Source organism: Thermobia domestica, chromosome 2 (assembly GCF_964235325.1).
Source record: "Thermobia domestica chromosome 2, izTheDome1.hap1.1, whole genome shotgun sequence".
Lineage (NCBI taxonomy): Eukaryota > Metazoa > Arthropoda > Insecta > Zygentoma > Lepismatidae > Thermobia > Thermobia domestica.
This window is the reverse complement of record NC_137455.1, coordinates 169,119,891-169,140,974: the sequence shown is the minus strand read 5'-3', so window position 1 is coordinate 169,140,974 and position 21,084 is coordinate 169,119,891. Positions and strand designations below refer to the sequence as shown.

At 31.2% G+C, this 21,084-nt stretch overlaps 1 protein-coding gene across 1 annotated transcript in view; it reads right to left on the bottom strand.

The window, feature by feature from the left end:
- Window positions 1-21,084, bottom strand: part of LOC145679251 (lachesin-like) — a 987,796-nt gene that overhangs the window by 114,914 nt on the left and 851,798 nt on the right. The window contains exon 11 of the mRNA XM_081749839.1: window positions 11,394-11,597. Coding sequence (XP_081605965.1) covers window positions 11,394-11,597 — 204 coding nt within the window. The remainder of the gene's footprint in view (window positions 1-11,393; window positions 11,598-21,084) is intronic.

Here is a 21,084-nt window from a genome sequence, read left to right as displayed (position 1 = left end):
GTTCATTTTTTCATGTTTTCGACAGGCTATAGCTATGAATGAAAGTATTTGTGCATCCAGGTTGGTCCATACTTTTCGTCTCATCTCGATGTCAGGAATTACCTCCCAAACGTTGTCGTTGTTGTTTTGAAACACTATATATATAAGGTTTAATGCCATGAATGATATACTAATCGCCCAGTTTTACTCAGGAAAATAGGAAAGAAATGAATAAAGATTTATACAGTTGACCCTGACGAAACAAATCTTTTTTAGGTATTTTATAATGGAAGTCGTAATATATAAGGAGAACGACTTGTAAAATTGTAATATATTTTTTATTCGCAGATGCTCTAGGGTACCTTATATCCCCTCATCCCACAGAACCTGCCCTTCAAGCCTGTTCAATATGAACTACAAGACCCAGCAAAGCGTTTTAACTGGCGTTTGATCCGAACATAAAAAGGATCCCCGCGGGAAACTTTACTAGCCATCCCTGTAACCCCACCTCTCAACACCTTTTCAATAGAGACGTGCCAAAGGCAATGTGAAATAGAAGAAAAAGAAGAAGCAAAATTTCAATAGCACATAAAAATCTAGGCAAATTGCCAGAGAGTTCTTTTTTTTTTTATCTGTCGACAAAATTCCCTACTTCGTAAATATAAACCTCCTGCATATGGGAAAGGAGAAAGAATCGATAGGATAATTGGAGGTGTTGCAAAAGAAATAACATCAGAATAAAAAATAAGTAATAATAGAGAGTAAGAAATAAAATAAAATAAAGGCATGGCCACTAACTTGGAAACAATAACGATTTTTTTAATTGCATACTCTTATGTCTCTTGTATGGTATGTTTTGAACATATACGCTTAATTATTCACAGTTCTTTTACATGATTTCTTTATCTATTTATAATGAATAAGCTTTATTTAGAAAACATTAGGTGATGATTAGAGAAAGTTGGAGGTGTGTAATATAATGAGTAAGGCAACAAACTTTATGCTATATACAACTGTATGTTATACCTTATTTCTCCTTATGCTGTTCTTTGAGTTTTACGTTTTTTCTTAAATTATGCGTTAATATGCTGTTCCTTGAATTATACTTCATTTTTACTCATTTGTGTTACATATTTGTTATATTTTGCTCGTTTTTTTTACTACAAAACCATTAAAAATGTATATGAAACTACTAATTTTCCCTACTAAAAGTTATATCAATACGGTGCATCAAGTTACGATGATACAAAATTGCATCAAGGTATGGAGAGAGGAGGAATTTAAACTTTCTATTATTAAATGTAAAGGCAATTCGCAGTTGATTTCCATTATTTGCGGCATTAAGAACAGTCTTTGTTGACCATTTTTCTTTGGTACAAAATACGTTAACATATTTTTCTTTGTTGCACATACACAGGATTTTGGAATAAAAAGAATTAAGCATTATGCTTTATGCTTTATTTCTGTAAATTATGTTTTATTATGCTTAAAAAATTAGCAAATTTGGATATGTAAGCTGATCAAAATCACAAATATGCTATCAACCATAGATGGAAGATTTCATTATGCTTTTACTGCTCTTCATTCTTTATTTGCCCTAAGAATGAGTTAGAATACAGGATCCTTAGAATTGCGAATAGGCAGTGTTCTATGTTGAATAATTAATGATTCAACATAGAAACTCAGAAAAAGTAACATGTTTGCTATGGCATGACCTGTATCACTTATGACAACTTCAATTTCTAACGTTCTAACATATATGTTTACGTGCAAGTTGAAAATATATTACATGTAGGTTATGTATTATGTCGCATATCGAGTCAATACATTGTACGACAGGATCTTCAATTAGTGACTGCAGCATTTTATTCGTAGGGAATCATTCTTATGAAGCAAGGTTGCTAATCAATCTTCTGTAAAATTCTAGGGTAATGTGATTCTTATTTTTTTCTTAAATGTGATGTATTAACAACGTGTTAGAACTTAAATTTTTGATATCTTCTATATTCAACTTAAAAAAGATCTTTTTTCGTCTGCACTTATAATATATTATTTCACTTTTAACTGATTAGACTGTATTTGTTGCATTACACCTCAACTTATCTTCTTCGTAAGTAACAACAAAAATGGATATATACATCCTTCATGTCCTTTCGTCACTAAATTCGTAAGAAATTAACAAATACCGATATAAATTTCAACACTAATTACTCAAGAAAAATGTGTAATATTAATACAATGTTTAATTACATTAAAAATGATCGATTTATTCCGAAAAGTGTCAGATCCAGGGGTCGGTATTAGCGACTTCTTCTCAAAGGCTACTTTTCTCTAAATCAGCTGCTGAACATCTCTAAGTCATTAGAATCACATCAGAATTATATGTATTATAGCATATCATATATAAAAGGGCCAAGAACATTTCAAGAAGTTATGCGTATCGTTGGTTATAATACATATTAAAAGTTGTATAAAATACTGCACTACATTATAGTGTTTTCATGCAAAATCAGTATTTGTAGCCTAGGTTCATCGTCCAGAAGGCGATGTACTCGCTCTGTATGTATTTCCCGGATCCACTAGCAATCCTGAAGTTTGTATAAAAATGAAGATATACATAGTGTATACATCGGTTTCTGCTGATGATCTTATACATTTATACATATATTGTATTTCTTGTTTTCAATTTGTTTTGTTGAATTTGATCGTTTCGGTTATGAGCTAAAGTCATATTTGAAGTATATGGCTTTCCAGTTGTGAATGTTTCATACAAACAAACCATATACACACTATATGGTTTGTTTCTTAACAGATTAGATAGCATAGCTCTTTTTCTGACAAAGATTCTGAAAGATGTATTCACATTTATATGTGTATGTAGAAATGAATAGTGTCTATCTGGTATTCGCATAAAATTTGCACGTTGTTACTTTAAGAGTGTCATTTTGCTGAATGTTAGAGTCCTAGCTTCAGTAACGTAGTAGAACAAAGGTATGCTCAATGCATGTGAGGTGTATTTCTCCGTTAGATGTTAGGTAATCTTCTCCCGTACTGTAGGCGCCCGGCTTTCAAAGTACATTATGTAAAGTTTGCAGCTTTTGAAATGCTATTCTAAGCATATCCGCCTGTAATGTTCTATTCTATATCAGCGTATCTAAGTAGAGTGGCTCAGTAATCCCATCCGAATTATATTGATTTATTTTTCGTTTCTAAAATATTCTCAGAATATACCTATGAATATATTTTCTTTTGGTTTTAGTTTATCGTGTTAGACATTATTATGACCAAACTTTTATATTAGATTGAAATGTATTATTGTTAAATGGTCAAGTTGAATGTTTTTACACAAACGTTCAAGTATAATATCACAGTGATCTTTAATGTTATTTTGGGTAATTCTTTGAGGCATTCGATAAAGAGAAACAAAGCACTAAACAATTATATTATTTACTACAAAATACAAAATATATTGATAGTAACATTGTGTTGCTGATATACTCCACATTAATCTAAACAAAACTAATATTTTAGATTAAATATACGCAATGCACTTTTCCTAGAAATAAAGATGTCAGAAATCATAATGAACACTATTCATCGCGTTGTGATTGGCTGCGAAAACAAACGTCAAAAGGAAACAAGTAGAATCAATTAGCATGGGCTGTCATCTATTGATCTATTACCTTTCCAATTCATATAATGCTACTTCAATCTTTCAGATTAATAAAACTATTCACTTGCTAAATACTAAACGAAAATGAAAGGTACACTCCATCTAACTGAACTTTCTCGATCTAATTCCTTAAAAAACATGCTGTTTCAGTTATTAACGAATTACTTTTCGGGAACATTCGATCGACGGAACCTCACTGCCAATACTAAACTACCCTATCGTATTCTTTCATAAGAAATGACATACCACATCTAAAGGTTACTAATGAAATATTTTTATATAATGTGAAGAAAATCCCATAAGTCGTATTTGAGAAAAGTGTTAACTAAAAGCCACCTTCAAGAACACTAAAATATCTCTTGTAGATACTTTTGTGAGAAAAAATTTAGGCAGCATCATAGAGTTATCGTTGAAATGTTTATTTTTAAAATATGAAGAAAATAACCTGAGTCGTTTCTAAGAAAATCATCCGTAAAAAGTTCCCCCAGAAGATTATACTACTCTTCATGGTTTTGTATCAGGACAAATGAATTAATCTATATTGTCAGTTTATTAATAAAACACTTATTTATGAAATATGAACATAACCTCAGTTTTTATGACAAAATCTTCCAAAGAACTTATTCTGAAGAATAAATTACCCCTCGTAGATTTTTTCAGGATAAATAAGTTATGCCGTATTATTAAGTTATTTACGATATACTTATTTATCTCTGAAATTTGAAATAAATCGCCTGAATTATTTTCTAAAAAAAACAGAATGTCCAAAAATCAGGAATTACTCTTTGTAACTTTTTCCTAGAAAAATAGCTTATGCTACCATATAGGTTTGTAATTCAAATATTTATTGGAAAACTCCTATATATACAAACAAAATCGTCAGAGTATTTTCGAAAATATCGTAGTTATTATTTTCTCCCTTCTGTCAGAAGTGTGATAAGAGGTATTCATCTTAGTTTAGGATATAGGAAGAACATTCAAAAAATATCCATCAAAATAATATTATAAGTAGAATTGAAGTTTAAAATGTAGTGCGGTTAGTTCGAAAGGCATAGCTTCTAGCTAAGTTGAACATGCTTACACTGCACAACAATGAATTGACAGACGGATATTCAGAAACCACTTTTTGACTATTTAGAGGCTATGAAACATGTAAATCAGTTAAAATCCCGAATTCGACCCTTTTCAGTAACACCATACTGTGTTCTCTCCTATTGATGTTCGAAAGCAAAAAAATGCAAGAAAATAGTTTCTTTAAAAAAATTACGCCTGTACTACGTATCGTTGTATTCCACTATATAATGACCCTTGCACGTACTGTATAATATTGTGCATTCGTAGTGGAGTTTCAGGTACTTCAGTACTGATAGGCAATAAACATAGAGCATAATAATAACAAGTCACTTAAGGAATGGGTTTAAAGTGTATAGATAACGAAATGTATCATGGATCTGTGAGGTACAGAGATTCACATTTTATTTTGAAATCTAGACTAATATTAAAATGAACGAAACTGAGATGAGTAAGTTTTGTTGATATAAAAATTAAATTCGTTACTTCCAAAATTGATAAGCATAGTTTTCGTTTTGTATTTACTTAGTAGTAGTTACATAAGTTATTTCAGTATTTAAATAATATGAGTTATTTTGCTGTTAAACAAATGGAAACTTATTTTTTCTAATTTTGCATGAAAACACTCATATATATTATTTCTTAGTAAAGTTTATCGAAATTCTATTAAAATTAGTAGGTACCAAATTCAGAAAATAAATATTGCTAATTAATTATCGATAATTAACAAGGTTTAATTCTTCTGTGCAGATTTGTGGCATTTGTTACCGTGAATTAACTCAAATTATGAAGTATGATTTATATTATTTATGTTATTATTCGTAATTAACTGATCAAATTCAATGTATAAGACGTTTCGAACTAAATATAAGATTAATATTTTAAGAATGAAAATTCTATCAGATATATAAAAACTATAAATTTCACAAACCATGAGCACTTTTACTTTAAAATGCAATTTAAAAGAACTTACATGACACATGATACTACATAGTAAAATGATACGTTACTACAAATGAGATCCAGTGAAAGATGTTTCCATTTAATTACTAGAAACTTACTTCTTAACAACTTTTTGTTTATGCTAATTACATACAAACGAAATTGTATGTATTTTCTAGAAGTATTTTTCTTTAAAAGAAAAATATTCTCAAGTAGTAACAGTTAGTTGATGCATTTCTTTCCTGCCTGACAATAAAATGTACGTTATTTACTCGTTGAAATATTGGGGGATTCTCTGAAAGGAACTAGAAAGGAAGTTTTCTTTTCAATTCGTATAACTATATTAAACCGAGTAACTTCGAATACGATAAACATACAACAACAACAAACATAATGTTGTTAAAGAACGGCACATTGAACTTAATTGAGGTGATGATCCAACATCGATCATATTCTTAATTTAAACAGTCTTACTGAGGTCAATTACCCTTGATAACTATCTAAGACTTACCTTACAATTGCTTTCTTGACAGTCCTTATGAATCAATAATTATTTTACAATAAAAAATAGTTTATCAGAACATAATAAAACACAGTTCAATATTCAGATTATACACAATAAGGATGTAATTATTATGTAGCAGTAGTGCAAGTACTACTGTACATGCACGTATAAGACAGTAACATTATGTTACGTTAATATTGTCCTTTATGTAATCGAATCGATATAATTTAATAATTGCGTATTTTAGTGTAACTTTCTTTCAACCAAAGAAGTTTAAATTTTTATGAAGTCTTTCTGCTGAAAAGTATATGTCATAAAACAAGATATATCTTTTACAGATGTAAAACAACTTTTACACCACGTGAAACATAATTATCACGAAAAGATGGTAATATGATCACATGCTATACATAAATTAGAAAATAAACTTACGGAAATACGAAAACTGAAACAAAGTTTTCAAATTAATACGTGCAAGTATTTCATACCATTGATAGAATGCATATAATCAGTAATATTCTTATCATAGTTTAGGATAAACTCAAAAATACTGTTACATGCAAGCTGTTAACATATTTTAAGTGTTTTGAGAAGTTAATAACACATGCTACGACCAACACATTATAGTAAAAAGAGTGAACAGAAGTGAGTACAAACAAATTATTGATTTTCTTCATGCAAAAAGTATCCACAATATTTAACTTATTTCTACTTTAAATAAATTTTCATAAAGTTTAATAAGAATCACAGCATACAACATTATATTATAATAAGAATTGTTTTTAAAGGAATAAATATTATATACAGTACTCACAGAAGCCACTTGCAAACAATATTTAACCGTTTAGAAATCTTTTTTATTGTTTGCATGTTCGAAAATTCATATTTTTAAATTAGTAAAACAGTTTTTGGTTGGTGAATATTTTTGCACAGACTTCCATTTCTGCGCTGTTGCAGATAATGTACAAGTAGAAATATACTAGTATTATGTTATATAAATAACAACCATACAAATTAAAATGAGAATTTGCGAAAGTGAACAACCAAAAACTATTTTAGTAATTTTAAGAATATTTTAGCGAACTCTTAACAAATGATTATTAAATGTAATTTATATTTAATATTTTCTTCAATTTCTATTCAAAATAAAAAGAAAAAGTATTTATCAATAATAGTATCAATAATATTATCTTATATTGATTTTGTACTTAATTATAGGTGGAAAAATCAAATAAGCAAGAATTGTTGTTAAAGAAACACTGTTGGTTGAGTGATGAAAGAGTAATTTGAAAATTAGCTCTTCATCTATAAACACCTGATGCAAAATTTAATACATAATTCAATTTTAAATTTATACTATAATATAATTTATTATAAATTTCAGAAGCTAAAATCCGACATTTTTGACATTTTTGGTAAGTCTTCAAGTAGTATATTTCAATGGAAACTTCATCCCTGCCGACCACCTCTTTTATAAAATTTCTTTGAGGATGCAAACGTATAAGAAGATACAAATTTAAATAAAAATATTTATACGAGCATACAAAAGACTTTTAAACGCATAATTGTGTATAAACTAAACAAACTAAGTTTATTTGTAACTTAAATAAAGTTTATTCTAACACAGTATTCTAAAATCGAGACTAGTAGTATAAAACTTTGTACACTAATTGTTCTAATAGTTAATCATTAAAACCAGTCTACACAAATTAAATTTTTAAAGAAACGTGAAGCTATAAAATTAGAGTAAATTTATAACATGTATATAACATGCTGCTTAGTAAGATAATGAATACTGAAAACGTAGTTATAATTGCTTTATTGGTGTAGTGTTTTAAATTGTAGAGGTGAATGTAAAATCAACATTTTAATAATCAAAAATAACATTTTGTAAGTAATTTATTACATTTCTTACTGTATTCTAAAGAAAATTTAAGAATTTGCTAGTAAAAAGTACAATTTAGTAATGAGAAATATTATGGAAAACGAAGTAAGTAAGGTAGATGAAGGTTAATATGTTAATTACGATTAATTGCTATTAATATATATTTTGTTAATAAGCTTCATTAAATAAGTTGTACACTGAAAATGCTTACATTTCGGATATTTTTCAATTCGAATTTTACAAGATAGGAGAAATATAATCCAATCAGGATTTGTCTTCTTGCACAAACATAATACACATACATGGAGTATTTTATGGTATTGCTCGGTTAGTTTATAAACTGTGTCAGTGTAAATGCTAACAGAACCAATAATGCTGCCTCATTGACATTGAATTTAGCGACCTTAATGATAATGAGAGTGATTGAAGAAAATACTCCAGGTAAAAATAATCTTACTTGAGTAAATTAGGATGATATAAAATATTAAACTTTAAGAAGATATATATATGTGGAAACGTCTGAGACTATAAAATCTTGAACCTCAAAATAGCTTGACATATATTCTTCTTTTATTTTTCGAACAAAGTATACCTTATACTGGTACATAAAAGTATGTATGCTGTACGAATAAAAATAGTACTATAATAGTTCAAAGAAAACTGCAAGCATACGAAAGACAAACTTCATGCAAGCGTGACTAAGGCAAATATAATATTGCATTCCTTTCTTGGCACGAGATAATTTCTCTTCTACTATGCACAAACAGTAAAGTGTATGACATTTGCAAAAACTTAGGAAAGCGTTGCCATTGTACTAGCGATGCACAAACAAATTATTAACACTATATGAAGTATCTTAGAAGTTATTTTAAAACATTCTTTATAAATGGTATTTTATATTGAATTTTGAAGCAAAAAGCTATTTCCGGATAAAGCCAGGGATATCGTATTTATTTTAATTACTATATACAAGTATGTTAGCTAATTTTAATTGAAATTGAACAACAGTATTTTGTGAGATAGATTTAAAGGATGTAGTTGTGCATATAAAAGTACGTCACGTGGATATACAATATTTTAAGTACATCTTAAAGTGCATTAAAATTATTTGTAAGTTATTTACGTAATTCAGAAAAAAGTTTAATGTGTATAGTACAGTTATTGCAATCTCTTTCAACACGCTTATGGCTATCAAAATTAATGTTAGAAATAAACCGCAATTTTGAATATATATACACCTCGAAAGAATATAAAATAAATGTGTTTTCTAATACTTGGAACGCTATTTCAGGATAATAAAATAACACATATGATTAAATGTAGAATAACATACATGGTTGATTGGTTTAATTTATGGGCATTAGCGTTTGTCATAAACTTTAAGTTGGTAATATTTATATTTATAGTTCATTTATAATTTAATTTCAGATTAGAGAATATGTAAGATATATGCCAATTTTTTTACACTGATGCTAATATTGTTCTTGCGTATTAAATAATATTGTGACAAATGTATGAGTGTAATTATATACAGGGAGTTTCAAAAGCACACTGACAGCGTTTGGGAGGTGATTCCTGACACCAAGATAAGGCAAAAAATATCGACCAACATGGGTGCACAAATGCTTCCTTTGAGAGTTATAGGCTGCGGAGAGCATGAAAAAAGAACTGTAAAGGTACATAGCTTCAAAACTATTAGACATACTGTAGTCGGATCAAGCCTTCACATAGGAACTAGTATATGTCCTAACCATATATCAAAGTTTCAGAATCCTACGGTACTTCCGCAACATTTTTTATACAGGTTGTTGGTGAGTACCTCAGATTATACGCCCGTAGCCAAACCCCCTCTATAAAAATTGTTGCAGAGGTACTTTAGGATTCTGAAACATGTATTTTTGGTTTGGGCACATACTAGTTCCTAAGTGAAATCTTGACCCGACTACGGTAAGTCCCACAGTTTTGGAGCTACGGACCTTTAAAGTTTATTTTTTCATGTTTTCGGCAGTGTATAACTCCAAGAGGAAGCATTTGTGCACCCATGTTAGTCTATACTTTTTGTCTTATTGGTGTCAGGAATTACTTCCCAAACGTTGTCGGTGTTGTTTTGAAACAACCTGTATTTGGTCAACAATGCAAGATGTAATAAGCCTCCTCTCTTCACTGACAATATTGGTATGTAGATAATTATGGGATTTTACAATATGTTCCTCGACTTTAGGTAGTACACAGCCAAATGAAAGCAATACATACCAAGCGTAATTGAAACAGTGCACATTTTGAAAATTAAAATGTATGCTGGTGTACGAGAAAGCATATCTGCAGACCATTAGAATTACATTATCCTACGACCTTTACAAATTTCAAAATTTAATATTTACTCTAAAGCATCATCTGCGAATGCCTGTTTCTATTTAATCACAAGGAAAGAGTTAATTAATTATTATTATTATTACCATAGTGCAGTAGTTCGACGGTTAACTCATAATTTATAGTTACAAACACTGTTAAGACTTTTATATTATGTTTTAATATCAAGCAAACATTAAAAAATACATGTCCGGTGATCATGGCGAAATGCTAGTTGGGCATAAGAAGAAAATATAGTAATTAAATTTATATAGGATTAAACACAAATTACTAATTAAGGACAAATTTTTGTTTTACTTAGAGAAATATTTCTATTATATAGAAACGACGCACTCCTCAGGAAGAATTATGTTGACACTTGCATGTAATATAAGCTTAGGTATGTTACATATTACAAATTTATGACCACGGGACCTAGAATATGTAAAGAATTTACAGATTGTTACAACTCGGTTCAACTCGGTTGAATTCGGTTCGTTCTGTTTACTAAGCATTGAAAAGTAGAAAATCTGAAAGCGTAAATATTTTTAAAAATTACATACAATCAAACCATCTTAATTAAGAAGTCATTCATATTCAATCGAACAGAATAGAGATAGGAAGCAAGAAGTTTGGTAACAAGCGGAAGCAAGTGTGTATATTTATTTAATTTAACAATACAATTATTTTTTGCATTTTATGTAAAGACAGAAGTTTTAGAAAGAACGAGCGCATCAGCCAGTACAAGGTTCGGTTATTCTTTTTTGGAAAATTCCAAATTTATATTCTATTTCTTCTCTTTATTTTTATTTTAATACAATAAAAATAAATCAAAAGAAAAGAATGTCGAGACAGAGCGAGAGAGAGAGAAAAGAAGCAAAATACATTTTTGGGGGTAACTTTTTAGTGTGTCAAAAGCTTGTCATCATGCGAGCGAGCACGAGCGAGCGAAAAGAGTTGGGGGCATTTTTTTTTACTAGGATTACTACCTGCTGCTTCCTGGGGATCGGGGGGCGGGGGGAGGTGGTCGGCTGGCGAGGTATCCATGTTCTTGCCCGCATGCTCTCGCTTGTCGGATGATTTCTTATGGTCTGAGACGTCGTCCACTGTGAGCACCCTGGTGGCGTTCCTTGGAACTAGCCTCTCTGGAAGAATACAGGAAGAAGTCTTGCTGCAGAAAAAAGCATCCTTTTCTAAAAGTGATGAAAAACAAAAATGTAAGTAAGAAAACTAAAATAAAAAGTTTTTTGATGTCCAGAAACACTGAAAACAAGGTTTCTTTGTTAAACGTAACATCACCGCATTTAATTTAATAGTTAGAAAGAAATAACCAAATAAGTTTAACAGGGTAAAAGCATAAAAGAAAACTGAAACAAATACAACAGACGCGAAGCGATTATATCTTTTAAAAATGTGTAAAGTGCAAAGCAAAGCAAGTTACTAACTTTTGCAAAATATGTGAGTATTTTAAAAAGCTTTAATTCTAAAGCAAAAATGAGAAACAAAATTGACAGCGAGTATGAATACTATCGTCAAGAAAAATCTTCATACTGCAAAAAATATTATTACTTTCAGAGACAAAGAAAAGTACTTCAAAAAATTGACTGTAAAATATATTGCTATACAGGTGATGATAAAAATAATGTCGCCTTTATAAACTGTGTCCATAACACTCCGCATTCAATATTTTAGTGTTGCTGGCTTGTAAGATCTTTTTATTTTGACATATGCATCTGATTTATAAACAGGTTTAGAAAATTCGTCCAAATGTTGAACTTAATAGTTTGCTATTCTTGTAGAAGTTTATCATATATTCTGTGATTGTTTATTCGTTTGTGAAAGTGCTTAACTTAAAAAAATATTTATAGATGGAAAGAACTTACGTTTATTTTCTATATATTCGAATATTCAAAATGTTCATTGAACATGAAAGAAGTTGAAATTACTTTGAAGATAGATTTAAGTGATGTTGAAGTTTCAAGATTTACTACTGTATCTTAAGACAATATTCTTTAAGACAGTTCATCGATTGCATAGCATATTATTTGTAGTAAAAGATTTAGAGATATTATTGATGTAATTTGGACACATGTTACATCATATTTACACAGTGTTTCTGCCAATGAATTCTGTTTTGGGTTATACCTAAGGCGTTTCACAGTCCTATTTGACTTGATCCATTTCGTATGAATACAGTCAAATAATCTTTAGTAATATAGAAAAGAAAGTTTTATCTGGTAAAGAAAAAATATCTTGAATCCTATCAGTAAACTTTCCTTTCTAATTATTTTACATACCTTCCTAATTGCTTGTAAAATCTAATTTTTAATTAAATGCTTGTTATATATTTTCCTTAATTATTGGCACACTTGCTTAAAATACAATGTTTAGATTTTTAGTTCTTTAGTTTTTAACGTTTTCCTTTTTATTTTGTAGACCATTGCATTTCACAACTCATGAATGATAAGTCCGCTGGACACAACGTCGATTCATTTCTCCCATATTTCCTAATTCATTGATCTTTATGCTTCCGTATTATACTCCTTCTTTCCCTTTCCAAATCTCTTATTCTTTTCTAATCTATTTCATCTCCTGTTTCTTCAACGTTTTTATATACTGCGTCGTTCTATCTTAATCTGACGTTGTCTTTATGCTGTCGTATTCTTTCTTCCAATCTATTTCGTATGTATTTCATATTACATTCTTTACAACTGATATATTCTAGCATCCCGTTCATCCTTGGTCAATTTTTCTTTTCTCTTTCCTTTTTCGCTTATTAAGTCTAATCCTCAGCCCTTCATTTCTATTTGTTTTGACTTCTTTTTTTCTCGTAGAAGAAACAACGGAAGAATTGGCATGAGACAGTGGAGGAAATAGAAAGAGATAAAAGCCGTAAAGTTCATTTTGGAGAATAGTGTGTGTACTATAGGTGCAAAATGATGAAAATAAAAGGAGGGGTAACAAACATAGGTTGGAGATTGAGTCCGGGAATCACGAAAATCATATTGAATAAGTGGAAAAATAAAATGAACAAGATGGAGAGAATCTTATAACGTTTTGAGTTGAGTTGATTTTGAGTTTAACATCCGTTTTAGCAGCAAGGCTACATGAGACGGTACCTGCTGATTAACGTGCAATCCGAACCACATCTATAACATTTTCAGATATGTAAACAGTTGTCCGGAAATAATGATAAGGACTAGGAGGCAATTGGAGAAATCTATTAGAAGAATGAAGAAAAAGGAATAAAGTTAGAAATGGTAGTGAAAAAGAAAAATCAGTAAACTTCATGGAGTCGATAGAGTTCCAGATAAAGTGGAACGGAAAATATATATTACCATTACCATATAAGAGTGACGTAAATATAGGGACCAAAAGAAATTCACGAGGAATATGCAGACAAGGATAGAAATGATAGTGATGATGGAATAAGAAAGTAGGACATGATAATACTTCATCGATTACTAATAGGAAATGAATACAAAAGATAATATATGAGAGAAGTAAGGAAAGACACGAAAGGAGAAAAGGCAGAAAAGGATAGAAGCAGATGGTTCGGAATTGAGATATTAGCTGAGAAGATAGAGAGTCTTAACACATTGCTAAGAGGAAGAGGAGTAAAAACATATGGAGAAAAAGAGAGAAGAGAATTTTAGACTTAGTAAGAGAGAATATAGAAGAAAAGTAAAAGAGATAAAGGAAGAAGAAGCAGTAGTACATCGAATCAGTTGTAATGAATGTAATATGAAATACATAAGAGAAACAAGGAAGAATGAAAAGAGAGAATAAGACAGTATAAGTATGACATCAGATTAAGAAAAGAAAGAGAACAATGCAGTATATAACGACGTCAAAGAAACATACTATGAAATAGTTTGGAAAAGAATAATAGGACAGGAGAGGGAAAGATAATAGTGATACGGAGGTGTAAAAAGCTCAATGGATTAAGAAACCTGTTGAGGGTATTGATGAATTGATTAACCAAGCTTATTTTTCATGGGTTCATTCCCGTTTTGCTTACTGACAGAACTACCAATTTATCTCACTATCTCCATTTCATCTTATCTGTAGGCGGAACTCGTATTCAAGGTTTTGCCTATTCTCGTTCTGCCTACATTCAATCGAAATGTATTAAGTACTTGAAGGGATTTTCTAACAAAAGTATATTAAAAAGATTCAATTATTAACGTAAAAACAGCCCTGAAGTGATTTGCTGTGATTCTAGTCAATTACGTACCACTAGTCGCTTCAGAAATGCACACTTCAAAAATGGCTCTCGTTCATTAGCAATAAACTCCTTGAAATGTTCAAAGTTTACTTTTCGTATATACTTATGACTAGGAGGAAAAGTCATTTTAAAATGGTTTAATAAATACTTACGTTTTAATATAAAGAAAGCAGGAACAAGTAGGGAATGTAGCAGTAACTAGATTTGCATTATGATTAACTGATAAGAATTTTTATCTATGGTCTTAAAATTTTGATTCTATATCAATATGTGTAACCACGCCAATTGACTTAGCGCAAATTGAGAAATGCATAACTATGAGTAAACGATTTGTAGCGTATTGTCAATCAGGTTTGAGCACACCATAACGATCAATCACACCATACAATTTCTACAAAAATATTTTAATATTTTCTTTCCAATACGAGAAGATAAACGAAGAGTGCGTTTATTATTTATATAATGAAACTACAACTTGGTCGTAAAATTACTTGATTGCTGGTTTAATGCAGTTACGTTTCTTTAGTTTGTTACTGTCATTGGAATCTATTATTCATAGTTGCCGACACCATATCCGAAATTCGTATCATAAACAATATTTAAAATCGGCCTATACGTGGGTTCCTCAGAGTCAACACCAATAAGAAAACGCTGTTTCATGAAAATCCAGAAATTTCTAGGACAGATATGGTTAAACTCTCTCTCTCTCTCTCTCTCTCTCTCTCTCTCTCTCTATATATATATATATATATATATATATATATATATTATTTGCCCATTCATTTGTCTCTGCTTGATCTAAATCCTAACAGAAACAATGTGGATGATTGGGAAGGCTTAAAGGATGTTACTTCAAAATAGAATATCCTTTATACCTAAGTCGTTGGAAAATCATTGGGTTATCATATTATGTACTATACAAATGTCAAATCATACAAGATTGGAGTTGAGTTTGTCTCACGATGTTCTGTTCTGTTCTTTGTAAGTTTCCTAAATCCAAAATAAGTACCTTAACTTTCATATTAAAATATTGAATTGCACGCTGTAAGTTGTTGAAAAACTGGCTAACTGATAGTTATATAAGTGCATTTTTAACTGGCTGGTAAGAGCTCACCTATGCTTGTTAAATAATTTTATGTTTTCTGAAGAGAAATATTAAATGAATAATACTGAGGAATAATATGATATATACTGAAAGGTAGTAGAATGATTAGCGCCTGTGATTCTTAATGTATATAATCCGTACCAGGTTTGATGTAGAGAATTTTTGGGGCTAAAACATGAAATTATTCTGATTTTACCACCGTTTCCTTCGTTAGTTATTTCTCCAACTTAAACAGATCATACTCTCCCCAATTACTGAAGTCTTACATTATACCCTTTATTGAAAACAAATCTTACGTATCACACCATTCATTGAAACAATATAGATTGGAAGTCTGCCATAATTTCACACAGTGGAATGAAACTCATTCGTTTCTGTATACGAAAGGCCAATTTGTTCTGTCTTTTGCAGTATGTGTGTGAATGCAGGTAGCGTACTCTAGAAATAAGATTCTTAATGCTATTAATAATAATTTTGTTGTACTTTTGAGTTTAAGATTCCAAGTTCTGTTGTTGAGGCTGAAAACGACGATTAAAAATAATGGATGATAACGAAATAAATAGTGATATGCAATACAAAACTTAACACCCATGCCCTAACTTGGATTTGGCCACGCAACACACAGATCTTGACACTGCCAGACTACGTAATACCATATATACCACTCGATCATGCCAGCCAGCAATAACAATAATAATATTTATAATATATCGATATCAGCAAAGGAAATTAATCCCTCTCATTTTAGCGAGGAAAAAGGGAAAGAAAAAGGAACTTGATTTATTAAAGCTTGACCTAAAACAATATTATGAAATAGATATAGTAGCTACACGTTGAGTTTTGAGGATTACCTCAATGAATAAACGAACCCCACTGGATGAAGTTCCACATGAAATGTGTTCCTAAGGAAGAATAACTAAATTTTACAAAAATAATAGTAGTTAATGCATTAGTTGTTTTATATCAAGATGGATAAGATTCAATCACGAGAAATTGTGATCATGAGAATTTATGATAGGGAACTGTTTCACATATTTAGCATCATCAGGTTGAAAGAATTTTCTTTCTTTCTTTCTCATCCAAGTTGACTTGAAATACATTAATGAGCGGTACAATAATAAAGGATTTGATTCAAATGGTTTGGAATCGATATGATTATGATATATCATATCCTTGAGAGATCGTAACTTTTAAATCCAACCGTATAGTTTTCAACAACACATTAAAACTATTCCTATTGAATACATTTCTTACATAATCGAAGGAATTGGAGACGGTTTGAGCTATTAAAAAAAAAAAAAAAACTTTGAACGATATTAGTGACCGTGGTGTAAACGAATACATAACATTCATTTTCTTTCTCATTGCTTTCTTACTTCCAGTATTCTTTTCATTATTTGAGTACGAGCTTTTATATAAATATATCTATTACAAAGTAAATATTGTATAAGCCAATTATAATATGTGGGATATGTGGTTCTGTTCTATATGTTAAATGAATAATTGATTTTGGAATGGTTAGGTTTAATCAACAGTCCTTGTGAAATAGTGGCGGATTATATGTCCTATAATCTAGAATTTGTAGGTTGAAGATTTTTGTGCTCTTCCCCGACCATAATACTCTACGAAAACGTTTAGATGTATAGAGTAAACACTTCTTGGTGATAGTACAGAGTAGTTGGTTTTAATTGATTTATTTATTTTAGGTCCCTTTCCAACACTTAGTTTATATTAGATAAGGCTCACTGCTTGAGCATGATTTGAAACACCACCTACTTTTGTAAGCGATGTGCAGTGTTCCTACAGGGGATAGAAACTAGGAACAATAGCACAGAAAGGACACGTATTAGCCACTTGGCTACGAAAGAACCCAAAATTGTCTGGTTGAGGTTTATCATCCCGTTTAAGTGGAACCTCAAGATGGTTCCAAAAACTCTTCTATATATTTGGCATTAAAGTATAAACACATTTGATTTACTTTCAGATCGAAATATTCTAAAACCTTTGACTTATGGTACATTAAAGAACGTGATCACAGTGATAATGTTTATGGTGAATATGGTTTTGAAGAGAAATAGACAATGTGGAGGTATTCCATTAAAATGGTAGCTAAAACCACCTATATATTCAGTATTGTCTGATTGAAAACATTTACTTTTTCTTTCCTACACCACCAAAGAGTCATATCATATCCTGAGTTATCGTTTGTGGAATCTTGCTAACAAGAGGATTCAAATTATCCATCCGATGTAGTATGAATTCAAATTCTCACTAGTACAATATTGAGTTATGTTTTATTAAATTGTGTTTGGTAAACTTGTTAATCTCAATTTTTATATCTCAAAGACAATACTGCACCTACTAAAAATGAGAGAGAGACTACTTATAGAAATATCTCTTTCTCCCAATTCTTGTATAATTCAATAACCATAACAATTTGAAGACACACGATATAAATTATTATTTCTTTTTTATTAATTAGATTTAGTTAATGACTACTATTTGTTTGTAAAATGCATAAAACAACATAGGCTATTACAGTTTTAATAATAACTTAATATTAAGTTAAATTAACTTAGTTTTAATGTAAGTTAATTTTGTTTTATCTAAAAACAAACTGTTTAAATACTGTGTTTGATTGTAGATTAAAGTTTAAATTACGTACTTACAGTATTCTTAAATTTGCTACTCCTTCTACCATCAACCTCTAAACAGTTATGATTCCAAAATTTTAAATCCTACGTGAGTCCCAAAATTTATAACCATGACATTGTTAACAATGCATTCGTCATATATCAACATTATTTATTGTATAATTGACGTAACTGCATTTTTCCATTATATATTAGTAAGTTGCAAATTATTTAGGGAACATCTACCTAATATAAAACTGCATAAATGGTATACATATCCTTAGGATTTAAAGGTATATCATTGGTACAGTAAGATAGGGTCGACCTGTGTAACTCAGGCATGAAGCAATTAATCCTAAGCTGTTCAATGCAGAGGTGGTCATTTTTCAATTTCTCAATTTCAATCGCTATTCTCAATAAGGTTTGCGCTACCTTGATCATTACCCTTAAAAACTCGTTTTCATTAAAAGAGCTCAGGTTTTCTAACCTCCAGGGAACTGAACTTCCTCGTGGTTGCATCCACTTATAATTTTGGGATTCGGGATCAGAGACGTAACTAAGAGGGAGCAAACGGAGCTCGTGGCCCGGGCGCCGGATTGGGGGGCGCAAAACTGGGGAAATATTTATTTTCATTATAAGGCAAGGAAATGAGTTTTAGCAAAAGATTATAAAAAAATTTCCCGGGAACTCAAAAGGACAACAACGACTCACTAACCTTAGCATCATATCGAAAGAGCATAATTTAGCTTCAAAGCTATGTTTTAAGAACATTGAAAAACCTTTGCAGCCAAAATAACCCTCAAAGTTAAATTTTAGTTACAGCTTTTTGTGTTTTTAATTAACTCACATCGATTTACAAATTTGCAAAATGTCCGAGTATAATATTCGTGACAACAGCTTGACTGCTTATCATAATTAAATTTTCTAAAGTAACAGACTGCTGGTTCATTCTACACATACGCACATCCCGATATAATTCCAAAAACATTACGATTTTCAGTTATTATGATACGAATATAATAATATGTCAACCATGCTACCGTCAAATTATTTGGCAATCAAGTATTAATTAGTTTGGTGTTTTATCCTGTACTAGAAATTAAATTATGTACTGCAATTTCCACATCAAGCTTTACCACTTGAAGAAACAATGGAATAGAAGAATTAGTGTGCGACACCAATATCAGATGTAGTCGGGGAGCATTTTGTTTTGGTTGTTCGGGGAAGGAGGGGGGGATACGGACAAAATCTCGCCGGGCCAAAACCTCACGTGGCCAAAACCTCGCCGCCTAAAACCTCGCGGGACAAAATCTCGCCGGGCCAAAACCACGCCGCGAATGAAACTTTTCTTTAAAATTTACCCAATGTGTTTCTTAATATGCAATTCCACATTACAAATAATAATAATAATAATAATAATAATAATAATAATAATAATAATAATAAGAAGAAGAAGAAGAAGAAGAAGAAGATACAAAACATCGTGTGCGTGAGCTTTCTCGGGTTATTCCCGTTTCCTCCCACTTTCTTTATTCGATCATTTCCTTCATCCTGGTCATCTACGTCTCCTTTAACCTATAGGACATAATCAAGGGACGTCGTAAAAACTCATATTATTTCATATTTTCATAGATATTATTAGATTTTTGTTAAAATTTTAAGTTTTTGGATGTTCCAAAGTTCACGAAACTAACCTCGTTACTTGTCATTACTTTCCTTATGCAGACTTTCTTTCCCTATAACCAGTTTTAAAACATCCTGTCGCCCTACCTTTACATTGAAATCTTCTAATACAGAAATAGAATTTTCATATGGTATCGCGGGACTTGGTCAAATACCCGTGATACTTCTTCTAAAACAGCGTCTTTTATACCGTCATCCTTATCATCTGTTGGAACATTTACATTTTGGAAAGGCGAGATTTTGGGTATGCCGATATTTTGGAGAGCGAGGTTTTGGCCCGGCGAGATTTTGGCCCGCGAGGTTTTGGCCAGGCGGGGTTTTGGCCCGGCGAGATTTTGGCCCGTGAGGTTTTGGGAGGCGAGGTTTTGGCCAGGCGAGGTTTCGGCCTGGCGAGATTTTGGTCCGCGAGGTTTTGGGAGGCAAGGTTTTGGCCAGGCGAGGTTTTGGTCCGCGAGATTCTGGCCGCGAGGTTTTGTACCCAAACCGGAGGGGGGCGAGTTCTTGCCACGGGCGACAACTAGCCTAGTTACGTCGCTGCTTGGGCTAGCTCGGGTGTGTCGCGCTATTAATTTAGGTGGCTCGTGTTCTCACTTTCCGAGCCTGACTAAGTCCAAGAACAGGTCTCTAAGTTTGGGTACCTGATTCGCCATGTTGTGTGTGATTTGTACAATCTTAAAGAGAATTTATACAATCTGTATGTTGTTTCTAGGTCTATGTTTAACCGTTTCCTCTTTATCACATTACTATTTATTTTGTTATCATGCATTTGTAACTCCTATTTTGTCTATCTGACTACATGAGGCGTTGAATGGCAAAGTAGCGTAAGTCAGTTTTGATACATTGTGAGATACATAGACTTTTATTAGAATCGATATAGAAAAAGCGGACAAAATCAGTTCTTTGTGGAGCCATCTTTTGGCCAATGGCCTGGTCTTTTAACTTTGAGATACGCAACTTTGTCATCCATCATGTTATGGTTTCAAGTTCACGAAAATGTCTTAATCTCATTTTTTTTTAAGTGAGTTACAGTA